This window comes from Stegastes partitus, unplaced genomic scaffold (genome assembly GCF_000690725.1).
Source record: "Stegastes partitus isolate 25-593 unplaced genomic scaffold, Stegastes_partitus-1.0.2 Scaffold282, whole genome shotgun sequence".
Taxonomy (NCBI): Eukaryota; Metazoa; Chordata; class Actinopteri; family Pomacentridae; genus Stegastes; species Stegastes partitus.
In genome coordinates, this window is record NW_007578013.1 from 55,899 (window position 1) to 68,295 (window position 12,397).

At 40.1% G+C, this 12,397-nt stretch overlaps 1 protein-coding gene across 4 annotated transcripts in view; it reads right to left on the reverse strand.

The window, feature by feature from the left end:
• The window catches only part of col16a1 (collagen, type XVI, alpha 1), a 91,790-nt gene that overhangs the window by 23,177 nt on the left and 56,216 nt on the right, over nt 1–12,397 (reverse strand). For all 4 annotated transcript variants that reach the window (XM_008282721.1, XM_008282722.1, XM_008282723.1 and 1 more), the window contains 17 exons: nt 12,282–12,344; nt 11,345–11,389; nt 11,146–11,241; nt 10,823–10,861; nt 8,548–8,592; nt 8,391–8,426; nt 8,169–8,291; nt 7,457–7,492; nt 6,979–7,014; nt 6,576–6,704; nt 6,235–6,279; nt 5,855–5,881; nt 5,716–5,769; nt 2,986–3,036; nt 2,762–2,905; nt 1,264–1,299; nt 111–218 (listed from right to left, as the gene is read on the reverse strand). In XM_008282721.1, coding sequence (XP_008280943.1) covers nt 111–218; nt 1,264–1,299; nt 2,762–2,905; nt 2,986–3,036; nt 5,716–5,769; nt 5,855–5,881; nt 6,235–6,279; nt 6,576–6,704; nt 6,979–7,014; nt 7,457–7,492; nt 8,169–8,291; nt 8,391–8,426; nt 8,548–8,592; nt 10,823–10,861; nt 11,146–11,241; nt 11,345–11,389; nt 12,282–12,344 — 1,113 coding nt within the window. The remainder of the gene's footprint in view (nt 1–110; nt 219–1,263; nt 1,300–2,761; nt 2,906–2,985; nt 3,037–5,715; nt 5,770–5,854; nt 5,882–6,234; nt 6,280–6,575; nt 6,705–6,978; nt 7,015–7,456; nt 7,493–8,168; nt 8,292–8,390; nt 8,427–8,547; nt 8,593–10,822; nt 10,862–11,145; nt 11,242–11,344; nt 11,390–12,281; nt 12,345–12,397) is intronic.

Consider the following 12,397-nt stretch of genomic DNA (forward strand, 5'->3'; position numbering starts at 1 on the left):
CCGTGCAAAACACATGACTGCTTCTCTTTACTCTGGCACTAATTTAAAAGATTAGGAGATCCAAACAAGATGCAGAAAAGTTGAACTGACTCAGCAGTCCAGGCATGTACCTTCTCTCCCTTCAAGCCCATCAGTCCATCCCGACCAGACTCTCCAGGCAGTCCTGGGGCTCCGGGAGCTCCATCCAGTCCCTTGTCTCCTTGGTCTCCTTGTTCACCCTGGTAAAATTGAAATACCATTACAAAAGGCCTGACTGCAACCTCTATGCAGTTTCCCCAGTGCTTAAAATGCTAATTAGCACTAGTAACACTAGGGAGCAGCGTTTGGAAATTTGTATTGCACACACGTATGACAAAATACTCCTATTGGTTTCATGCAATTATACTTATTGAAAGTTGGTGCCAGTAAGAAATGTATCACCAAATGCAGCGTGCAAAACCGAATGTAAAGAAGTTAAATATTATATGAGCAAGGGAATATTGTTGGTAGACATCACACGTACCCACAATGCAATGTGGTGAGAAACACTGATTGGAAACATTTATGTTTGTTTACAAGAAAGCTCCACTGGGTAGCTGATATTTCCCTCTTCGACAATACATCCACCGGGCCAGTGTTCTTGGCTGATCTGTGTTTAAGTTTGAAAATGAAATAGCTGATGATTTATTTAGCTCTCAAATGTGGACAATGATATCAGTCTCAGCATTCCAGTAACTATCTGGCTCCACTTTGAAGTCGAAGCCCAACGATTCCTGTGGGCAGGATTTAGGGTAGTTTAAGGCGCCCTGGCTCAGCTGATGGCAGATTTATTTCTCAGTTTTTTGGGTAAAGTGATGTGAATGTTCCAAAAAGGCAGATTTGGTGATCTAAAATAACGCCAGGGTATGAAGGTCTAAGCTCCCCTGAAATATTATTTAATACCACGCGGGGTTGGTTTCCTGCAGACATCCTTGGTCTCAGTAGATGTCAAATTAGTTAAGAGCATCTGACTGTTTCTAAAGGCCACTAGAGACTCTAAATAGTCTCATTCCTTCAGGTTTTCCAATAGATTATTTCAGGGAGACTGTGCGTTGCATAAAAGCCTCGCAGAATGCCCAAGAGACGTGATTAGTTGGTTTTAATTTCTCGACTGACAACAGAGCTGTTAAATGTGGTGTGAATTTCTTGCCGGGTCATTGCAGGTGTTCGTAGTGTGTGAAAATACAGATACAAGAATGGCTTATTATAGAGAGGATATGTAGGAGACTTTAACAGGGAATTTACCTTTTCTCCTTTAGCGCCAGCCAGACCCGGTGGGCCCTGTGAAAGCAAACACAAAGTGATATTGAAATGCACAAAGATACATGTATAAAGGTACACACACACACACACACACACTCAAAAAAAAACCATGTGCAGTCATCTGTGAGTACTGTGCAAGCCTCTATCTATTTAGGTAAAATAAAAACTGTTGACATACAGCTAACCACAGAGGCACACAGCGTGTAATTGGGAGGGGTGACGGAAGCCAACAGAGATTTATTATACTTAGTAACAATTCTGTGGTAAGAGGAGAATCTCTGCATATCCTATTTGTACAATAAGCATTATGGGCTGATTCGCCCTCGGGGTGAAATCTTTCAGCGTCTCGAAATTCTCACTCATCCAGATGGTGTTTAATCTGTTTCACTGCGATACAAAATGGAATATCAAGAAGCCGCTTTGGTTTTTGTGGAATTTGTATAATGCGATTTCCATTGCTAATTCTGATGAAGATCAGCAATGGATGTAATGGCGTGTACAGTGTTTTAATTTATTTCAAGTTTTATTTGTTCTTGGGTCTGGTTGTAAGCCATGACAGCATTCCATGTTTATTCACTCAATTAAGCCATCGGACGGTGTTTTTTCACTCTGCATTAAGATTTACTGGTGATAATTACAACAGCCATGATTGTGAGCTGTATGCTAAGGTTGGCTGGCCCCCTCTCTATCTCTGTAAGGCGTGATAGAAACTAGCCCTCGCTGGTTTGGTCCCGCTCGCATTTCTTCACTTTAATGCTGCCTCTTGCCAGTGAGCTCGGACTATCCTGCTTTACTCACTGCAACCTCAAATAACCTGTAAAACATTCTAAACCTTGGCTTATTATTATCCACTCGGCAATCCAGGGTTTTAGCTTCATCTTATTTGACTTCCAGGTGCCCTTGTTTTAGCTGATGTATTTGTTTTTACATCTTAAATGCTCTATTTATTGTTTTCATCATGTCACTAACTTTGCCTTTTAGTGTTTTTATTGTCATTGTTATGCAAGTTTGCGTGCCTACATTTTTGTTATTTTCTTACTCAGCTATCCTGTAAATGAGGTCTCCATACCTCAGTGTGTTCTGAGTTTGAATGAAGGTTGAATGAAAGTTGCACTGTTTCATTTAGGTCTCATAAAGCAAATAAGCAGTAACGAGCGTCGCTTGAAGCATCAAGGATTTATGAGTCCGTGCATCATTTTGCTCTTTAGTTCAGGTGCTCAGAGGGAATCATACTGCCCTCTTCAGGAAGGACCAAGAACGCTCTCAGAAGGTCTGACCTTTTCTCATCACAATTCATATTGTGTGTGTTTTTGCATTTTCAGTTGGGATTTCATTCGTTTGCATCCACTGCAAACAAAGCGACAATGCAAAATGCAAAATATTTATTATTCTAAAAACATACCTGTGTGCTATTGTACACATTGGATTTGATTTAATCTCTAGATATTTGTGTGATGGATATCATTTTCTTACAGCGCACCTGTTTTCCATTAGCCCCGAGACCTGGTGGTCCAGGTGGCCCCGGAGGGCCTGGTTCACCCTGTTTGCCTTTTGGTCCCTCAGGCATTTTGATGCCGGCAGGTCCGCTGCCAACCTCTGATGGCTGGCACACGCCACACTCGCCCTCGGGAAAGACAGGAAGGTTAGCTTGCATGACAATTAGGTTGAAGGACGCAAAACCAACACACATATATCCACCCTTACCTTCTCACCCTTTGAGCCGGGAAGACCGACACCTGGCAGCCCTTGTTCTCCCTGTGAAAAAGATAAATATAACATTAAAGTGGCATGGAATGAGATAAAAGATGAACCGGTGTTATCAAAAAATATGCACATGTAGATGGAGTTCATTTCACAGCTGCGTGAGATGCATGCTCATACAGAAGGCAGACCAGATTGACTGAAAGATTACAAAGTGATAAGCATTAGCAGTCCTTTTTTTTTTTTTCCTCCAAAAGTTGAAAAAGTGATGCATGAAAAATTCTCAATATCCTACGGAGGAAACTACTCCTTCAGCTGCACGATTAAGTGTTCTAATCTGGACAGCGCTCCAAACATGGTGAAAAAGAACAGACTGTTTTACCACCTCTTTTCATGATACTTATTAAATGAATTCATGAATACTTTAAATGCTGTCTTGAGACTGTTTGTTATGTCACTGTGCCTGTGTGCACGGTAGACATATGATCTGGAAAACAGCCTATTTTACATTTTCATAGTAAACAGCAATCTCATGCATGCTGACATTAACCAACTTAATATAGTGTACAGAACAAACTTTTGCTGGCAAATATAAGGTATTTCATCAGCTACTTTTAATGCCAGTTACTTATGTGACAGTGGCTACTTTAAACTCATTCTGCTCTCTTACAGTTTGGGAAACACAGACCATCTCTCACTAAAGCATTAGAGCTGATTTAATGCATTCCCAGTTAGTAATATCACTGCTGCTTCACACCTGAAATCCATGTGTTACTTCAGCTAGCAAGAAAGTGTATCAAAGTGCCACATGTGGTAAAAATATTTTTGAAATGTCAGTTTGAGTGGCACATAGAATGTTACATCTAAATGGGAATAGTACACCACACGTGGACAAAATTGTTGGTACCCGTCGGTTAATGAAAGAAAAGCCCACAATGGTCAAAGAAATAACTTGAATCTGACAAAAGTAGTAATAAATAAAAATTCCATGAAAATGAAAAAATCAGACATTGCTTTTGAACTGTGGTTTAACATATCTGTTTAAAAAATAAACTCATGAAGCAGGCCTGGACAAAAATGATGGTACCCTTAACTTAAGATTTTGTTGCGCAACCTTTTGAGGCAATTACTGCAATCAAACGATTTCTGTAACTGTCAGTGAGACTTGTGCACCTCTCAGCAGGTATGTTGGTCCACTCCTCATGAGCAGACTGCTCCAGTTGTCTCAGGTTTGAAGGGTGCCTTCTTCAGACACCATGTTTCAGCTCCTTCCACAGATGATCAATAGGATTTAGATCAGGGCTCATAGAAGGTCACTTCAGAACAGTCCAATGTTTTCTTCTGAGCCATTCTTGGGTGTCTTTAGCTGCGTGTTTTGGGTCATTATCCTGTTGCAAGACCTGTGACCTGCGACTGAGACCAAGCTTTCTGACACTGGGCAGCACATTTCTCTCTAGAATACCTTGATAGTCTTGAGATTTCATTGTACCCTGCACAGATTCAAGACACCCTGAGCCAGATGCAGCAAAGCAGCCCCAGAACATAACAGAGCCTCCTCCATGTTCCACAGTAGGGACAGTGTTCTTTTGTTGATATGCTTCATTTTTGCATCTGTGAACATGGAGCTGATGTGCCAAAAAGTTCCAGTTTTGTCTCGTCTGTCCAGAGGACATTCTCCAAGAAGCTTTGTGGCTTGTCAACATGCAGTTTGGCAAAATCCAGTCTGGCTTTTTTATGATTTGTTTTCAACAATGGCGTCCTCCTTTGTCGTCTCCCATGAAGTCCATTTTGGCTCAAACAACGACGGATGGTGCAATCTGACACTGATGTACCTTGACCTTGGAGTTCACCTTTAATGTCTTTAGAGGTCATTCAGGGCTCTTTGGTTGCCATTCATATTATCCGTCTCTTCCATTTGTCATCAATTTTCCTCCTGTGGCCACATCCAGGGAGATTGGCTACAGTCCCATGGATCTTACATTTCTGAATAATATGTGCAACTGCAGTCACAGGAGCATCAAGCTGCTTGGAGATGGTCTTATAGCCTTTACCTTTAACATGCTTGTCTATAATTTTCTTTCTAATCTCTTGAGACAACTCTGTCCTTCGCTACCTCTGGTCCATGTTGAGTCTGGTACACACCATGTCACCAAACAGCACAGTGACGACTTGTAACACTATAAATAGGCCCACTGACTGATTACAACTTTTTGTCGACAGCTGTGATGCTAATTAGAGGACAAACCTTGATTGAACATGTCCCTATGGTCACATTATTTTCAGTCTGTTCTAAGGGTACCATCATTTTTGTCCAGGCTTGTTTCATAAGTTTGTTTTTAAAAATAATTCGGTTGAACCACGGTTCTCTTACTTTTGTTAGATTCAAGTTATTTCTGTGACCGTTGTGGGTTTTTCTTTCATTAATCGAGGGGTACCAACAATTTTGTTAACATGTGTAGTTTCCATCCAATTGATTTCGAACTAAATAAAGAAAAAGTCCATGTAAAAGCCAACATTGTGGCAATAAGTTTCCTACCTCGTGCTCCATGAGCATTTTGAATCAAACACTACTTAAACCTTGCATACAGTTTTCTACAACCACCAGAATATATTCTCTGCAAAACTGAATAAAACAGAACACAGGATCTTCGTTCATCTGAAAACATGAAATATGAAAAAGCAGAAAAACAACCAGAAAAGCATTTTTAAAAAGCCTCCACCCTGTTCTCCTACCTTTTCACCTCTCTGTCCATCCTTGCCACTGGGTCCCCTTGGTCCAGGTTTTCCCTGTCACATGAACACATTTAATCTCCCTTAATCAAGATGCAAAGCAAAACCTTCTTCTTTTTCGAAGAGCTGTTTCTGAACTTACCGATTTACCATCAGCTCCTTTGCTGCCCTGCAGATGAGCAGAAAAAAAAAATCACTTTAAATTTTATGAATTGATAAAAATGGATGGGTTTCTTAAATTGGTAATTCACATTTCATAGTAAGGTAGACCCTACAGGCAGCCATGTCAAATGATTTTGGTTTTTGACTACATAAGCTTTTCACTAATAAGTTTCCCACTGAGGAAAATCCCCATGGCAGACAGTTTGGGGCCCTAAAATTAGCGCACTGCTGTGATTATCTTCCTCATGAAGTCTATTAAGAGCCCCACTCAGAAACCTACTGAGCGAGTTCACCTTATGTAAGCCTCATCTGCTATTGAGGTCACCTAGTCTCAGCACTATTTCTTTTTATGTTACTTACCTTCTCTCCTCGAAGGCCAGACAATCCTACACTTCCTGGCTCCCCCTGCGGAGCAGAAAAAAGTGAACGATATATCATTTTAATGAGGGTACTTATCATGGCTCACACATGCAAGCAAACACAATGAGGCAAACACAATCGCAAGTAGAAATACAATTAAACCAATTACTCAGTTAATTTTTTTACTGTGTTGTGTATATTGGTGTGTCCTCTCAGTAGGACCAAAGTCCTCCAAGACAAGAATTTTTGTTACTGTCTTGGTTGTTTTTATGAGTATTTTGAAATGCTTTTCTTTTTATTCAGACCCAGACTTAGATCAATTCTTTCTAAAACAGACTTACAGACTCTCCTTTCTGTCCAATCCCAGGTTCTCCCTTCTCGCCCTTCAGCTGCAGCGTTTGGGTCAGAGCACCGGGGACGAGGTTAGGGGGTAAGTCTCCAAGCGTGGGACACACTGAACAAGGCTCCCCCTAAAGCATATAGGCAGGTCAGAGGTGGGTCAAAACAATGGGTCTATACATAATTATCCCCGTCATTCATAGAAGATGCCCATCAGGATAAACACAAACTAGATGAATATAGTTAGAAATACTCTGGTGCACGAGAACAGGAGCAACGCACGCTGTTCTAACAAGAAAAACAAGGCATGATTTATTTATGAAGTTTGTCTATCTGTCTGATAGCTAAAATAAAAATAAACAAGAAATTGTTTAACCTCAATCCTATTAAAGACACCAAGCTGACCTTTTCTCCTTTTGTGCCACCTGATCCTGGTTCACCCTGCCGAAAGACACAAAAACACAGACATCCGAGAAGACAAATTAATCCCAGCTCACCCTGACAAGCATGTTTGCTTTGAGATGTCGTGTCTGAACATGGCGTTGGAAGCATACTGGTCATTGCAATTAGGCAGATGGCGGAGTTTATCCGTAATGTGTGTGCGGGCGGGTGAGCAGTTTGTACATGCAGGGGTGTAGACCTACTTAGGTGGCCTTCTGCAGGAGTGATGAATGCATGTGTGTGGACTCTTGTCTCTTTTGTGTTTTTTTTGGGAGGTTAGTTCGGCTAGTTTGCTTTGCATCTGCTTTGGGAGAAAGTCTTCTGCAATGCTGACGTTAGCATAACTGAATGCGTAGGAATGCAGATGAGCGTGAATAGGTCGCACCGCCACAGAATATGAATGAACCGTAAACTGTAAATGAATGAGGAGGAGCTCTTGTACCTTCTGTCCTGCCTTGCCATCTGCACCTTGAGGCCCCTGGTAAATAGAGGAAAAACAGAGAAGAGGGAGGCAGGGATGATCCAAAAGTAAAGGCATTGTTAGATCAACTTTGTGAGAGTAAGGTCATAGCTCCCTCTCCCTTCCTCCGTTGCTCTACCTCCTTCTCCTTCTGCCCTAACCAGGTATGACAGATGGATGCTGGCACTATTGGAAATCGTTGCACGGAGAATCTCATAAGGCTTGAGATTTATATTCTTTTTCCCCCCACAAATCATTCTCTATTTAACCTGCTGGGGTAAGTGGGAAGATGCAGAATGAACAGAGCGAAACACAATGCGCAGTATGTTGAGTCCTGACTCACTGGAGAGACGGAAAGACACGTTGAGATTACATTAAGAAAAAGACCTTTGCCTTGGAGAATAAACTTTTGACAGCGTATCACGCCCTTTCCCCTTGAGCTGCTGCAACACTGTGAAAATTACAAGGGCAAATACAACCCCAAGGTAGAAATAAATGCCATACTTTCCTCTCAGAATGATAAGAAAAAGTATAATATATGCACTATCAAACAAGTGCTCAAGGTTCAATTGTCAGCTACAGCTCAGACCGTGTCTACAACTCCCTAATAAAACACGTAGCAAGATCGTAAAAATGTTTAACTGAACATTGCGGGCAAGAGCAGAATACATTATGGTCAAACTGTTGTACTCACAGCCGGTCCGCTGTCTCCCAGGCCTGGTGATCCAGGTTCTCCTTTAGGGCCAGGTTTCCCCTGCAAAGCCACTGTGTTGCCCACGTCTGTAGGCAGCACTGGGCACACTTCGCACGGGTCACCCTGAAGATTGAGCAGAGGTCAGACACACAATGTATCAGTGAGAGAGCACACAGACGCCCAGATCAAGAGATTACGGACAGTGTTTACGAGGCATTATACTTTCTCTCCTTTAGTCCCGGCTGGTCCTCTTGGTCCCTGTGAAAACAGCAGAATCCCAGTCAAACACTGATGCATCAGTTCACAGTTAGAATACTGTCCATTGGAAGCTCATGCATACATTACTGAACACCAATCAATGTTTAAAAGAGTCTCTCACTGGATCTCCTGGCAATCCGTCTTCTCCTGAAGGTCCTGTATCTCCCTGTGAACACACACCAAAGACTGAAAACCTACAAAATCCTTCCAAAAAGCTTTCCTTTTTACAATGTCTGAATTGTCATTCTGGGTTGGCCAGCCAAAAGGATCCAGCAATCCTTCAGCTGAAATGAAAAAGTAATGTCAAATCACAATAACAAGTCACAGTGACATTAGAGATACACAATATTGAAATTTTGGAGATGCTGAAATTCTCCAGATCACTGCAGCCAATTGCCAGAACCAATATATGTGCATATTTTTATTTTTTTTTATTTTTTTAAACCTAAGAGCAGAGACCATCAAGTCTCTCCTTTAGTGGAATTAACATATGACAATACCTACTCTGAGCGTGACGTTCTTATTATTGGATTACAAAAATTACAACATAGCCTTTCAAAATTTGACATCTGAAGATCTGAAATTCTTCTGCTAAATATTGAAAGTGTCCAAACTCACCTAAGACCTGAATTAAAGCCTGTACCTGCAAGCAGGACTAGTTTAAAAGCAAATTCTTGTTCAAAAGGCAACTTACACAGTCGGGATGTATACACAATGAAAACAGACTTTCAGTGGCATCGTAAACATTGTGTATCCAACAGTACACTCTTAAAAACTATGAAAGTATGAACAGCACATTTGCATAATAGATGTTAGGATGTCATTTTCAGAATTTTGAATCAGGGATTTAAACTTTTTCTTTGTATGAAAAAAAAAATCATTCAAATTAGTTTAGGGTGGGATATATATTGTAGACTATGGAGTGTACACAGTTATGGTTGCAATGTTTTGTCATACAACTGAATTGTAAATTTTTTGTAGATGTAAGTTTGCAATTGGTACCACTTGGAATGGCAGAAGATGGACTTTTAGACATGTAGCTAACTGTGTCAACACTTTACCCATTACCTTTAACTATTTCAATTGTTTTATCATTAATTCAAGCTAACTATTATCTATTAAGGTTGGTTAAATATTCTGGTAACATTTTATTATAACTATCCGTTATAACTAGTTAATAGATCATTTGTAAACTGTTAATTAGTGCGTTATTAACCACTTGTTAAGTGTTTGCTAATAGTTTGTTGATATTTAATTTTTCTAAAGTTGCAACTATTCCTCATTTATTAACTGCTGGTAAATGAGGAATAGTTGCAACTTTAGAATAACGTCCCAATAACATATATAAACTATTAACTGATACTTAACAAGTCATTAGTAAGTAATTCACTAATGGCTTGTTCATGATCTACGACTGGTTTATAAGGTATGGCTGTAAATCATTAATATACAGTTAACAAGTCATTTATAACTCATTAACTAACAGTTTGTAAATGGTTTATTAACTATGTATAAGGCATCGTTATAAATCATCAACAAACTATTACGAAACACTTAACAAGTGGTTAATAACTCACTAATTAACAGTTTACAAATGATCTATTAACTAGTTATAACGGATAGTTATTATAAAGTGTTACCAAGATATTTAAATCGTTTAACTGTTACATTAGCTTAAATATTTAGCTAATGTAAGAGATAAATATCGAGCTCAGTAATGTGTAAAGACTTGGAACCATTTATCTCTCACGTTAGCTAAATATTCCAACTGTCTATTCATTACATTAGCTAAGTATTTCAACTGTTTAACGATTACTTTTGTTGAACTATTTTGACCAATTTGTCGTGAAATTTAGTCTGGTTTGTTATTTCATAAAGGTGAACTAGATATCTCATCAGTTCATCCATTAATGTGAGCTAACTATGTTAGCAGTTTATCCATTAACCTAAGCTAATTATTTTTAATATTGTATTTATCAATGTAAGCTTGTTTAGCAGGTAATAAATTAAGTTTGGTTAACTATTTCAACTGTTTATCCATTACAGTTTCAACAGTTTCAGGTGTTCAATAATTACTTAGCTTGATATTTAAACCATTTATCTGTTACGTTTAGCTAACTACCGCGGACACTTCAATATGACTTTTAGCTATTTCAGCTTCTCTGCTTGCTACCTAACCACCCAACTACCTTGTTTTTCTTTTTAATACAAATATGTGATTACACTTTTAATCATGCCATAATTCTTACTTTTGAAATAAGGGAAACCATGTACCCTCTGACAACTGCAGAGGTACCCCATGAGGTATAAATATTTGCATTTGTCACTGGTCTTGATTGCTCTCACATACCATAATGAAAAGGGATGTTTACAAAAATACAAAAGTTGAAGCCTACCTTTTCTCCTTTTGCACCACCGGGTTCACCAGGAAGGCCCTGGCAAGAAAATTAAAGTCCATAAATCTTTTCAAATGCCTTTCTTAGGATGCTTTTAGACTTTTGTCAAGGACAATGAAATCTGCTCCGATCGAAAGAGTTCTGCCAAGCCTTGCCCTGCACTTCTAAGAGCATTGTCCAATAAAACTATATTTTGGTCAAACTGAGACCATCTCTAAGAGGACATTACGCTAATTAATGCAAGGACATAATCCAATAAGTGCATGTATAATTTTTTTCTTCCAACAACTTCTTTCATTAAAAAAAAAAAACAGCACACTCACTGGAAGACCTGGCTTTCCGACTCCTGGTACGCCTGGAAGCCCGGGCCTCCCTGGCTCCCCTGCCAGCCCTTCAGGACCCACCGAACCTGGAGTACCCTGGGAGACAAGTTCAACACAGATTTAGCAAACCCAAACTGGACTGAATGCATGTGACAGTCAGGTTGATGGTATAAACTCCCAAGACTTAATGCAGACAGACCTTCTGTCCCTTAGGGCCGACCACACAGATGGACCCTGCTCGACCCTGGGAAATGGTGACAGGCAAAGAGAGAGATCATCAGTGTCAGCCCAGAGTAATCAAACAAGCTCTGCTGAAATCTATCTCCAAAACGTCTTCATAAATTGTTACAGACACTTGTTGATTTCCCTCATTTGTTTGACATTTTGCATTGGGGAAACAAGAAAGAGGGAGAATTGTGGAGCCTTGTAAGATGTATTATCTTCAGTGGCGCATATGCAATATTTTCTGCCTGCCTGATTCAAGCCACATCAACATGCACATTCATATTCACAATGTCAGATGGATGGGAGGCTTAAGAAAATCTATCCTCCACCAAAATCCATCTGGCCACGACAAGCACTTAGCCTGGTGAGCAGCTAAAACGCGAGTGATGCCGAAACCAGGGGGAAAATATCTCAGAGGACACACACGTTGTAATTTGTTCCTCAAAACTTTTCATGCGTCTACAGGATCACTGCACCGAACAGGGAAGATTAAAAGGTTTAAGTCTTCCTGAATAGACGCCTGCCTGTGTGAGAGACGAACAGCACAGTCAATGAGGCAGCATTGATTGTGCAAGCTTTGTTGCTCTAGCCTAATCTAACAGGCATTAACAGGCTGACTTAACGCAATGGGAGAGAGGAGAAGTGGGGGGAACGGATATCAATGGGAGTCTGAGCTTAAAGAGTAATACCATATAAGTTGACTGAATATCCGCTTTAACCTGATAAAAGTGGCTGCATGAGTGTGTGTAAGTGTTTTGTTGTGTTTGTGAGTGTGTGGCCACATTGAAGAAAAAAATACAGAGATATATATATTTACATCTGACTTAGCTTGAAGGCATATTTCATGAGTGAAAGACACAATTCTAATGTTCTGGTTCTTATGCAATAGAAAAAAATACAAAAACACCTACATCCTTCCCTGGAGTGCCTGTCAGACCCTGTAGACCAATCTCTCCCTTCTGACCTTTTTCTCCCTAGACACAGCCAGCGGGAGGGGAAAAAAAATAAAAAAAATAGGAGGTTAGAA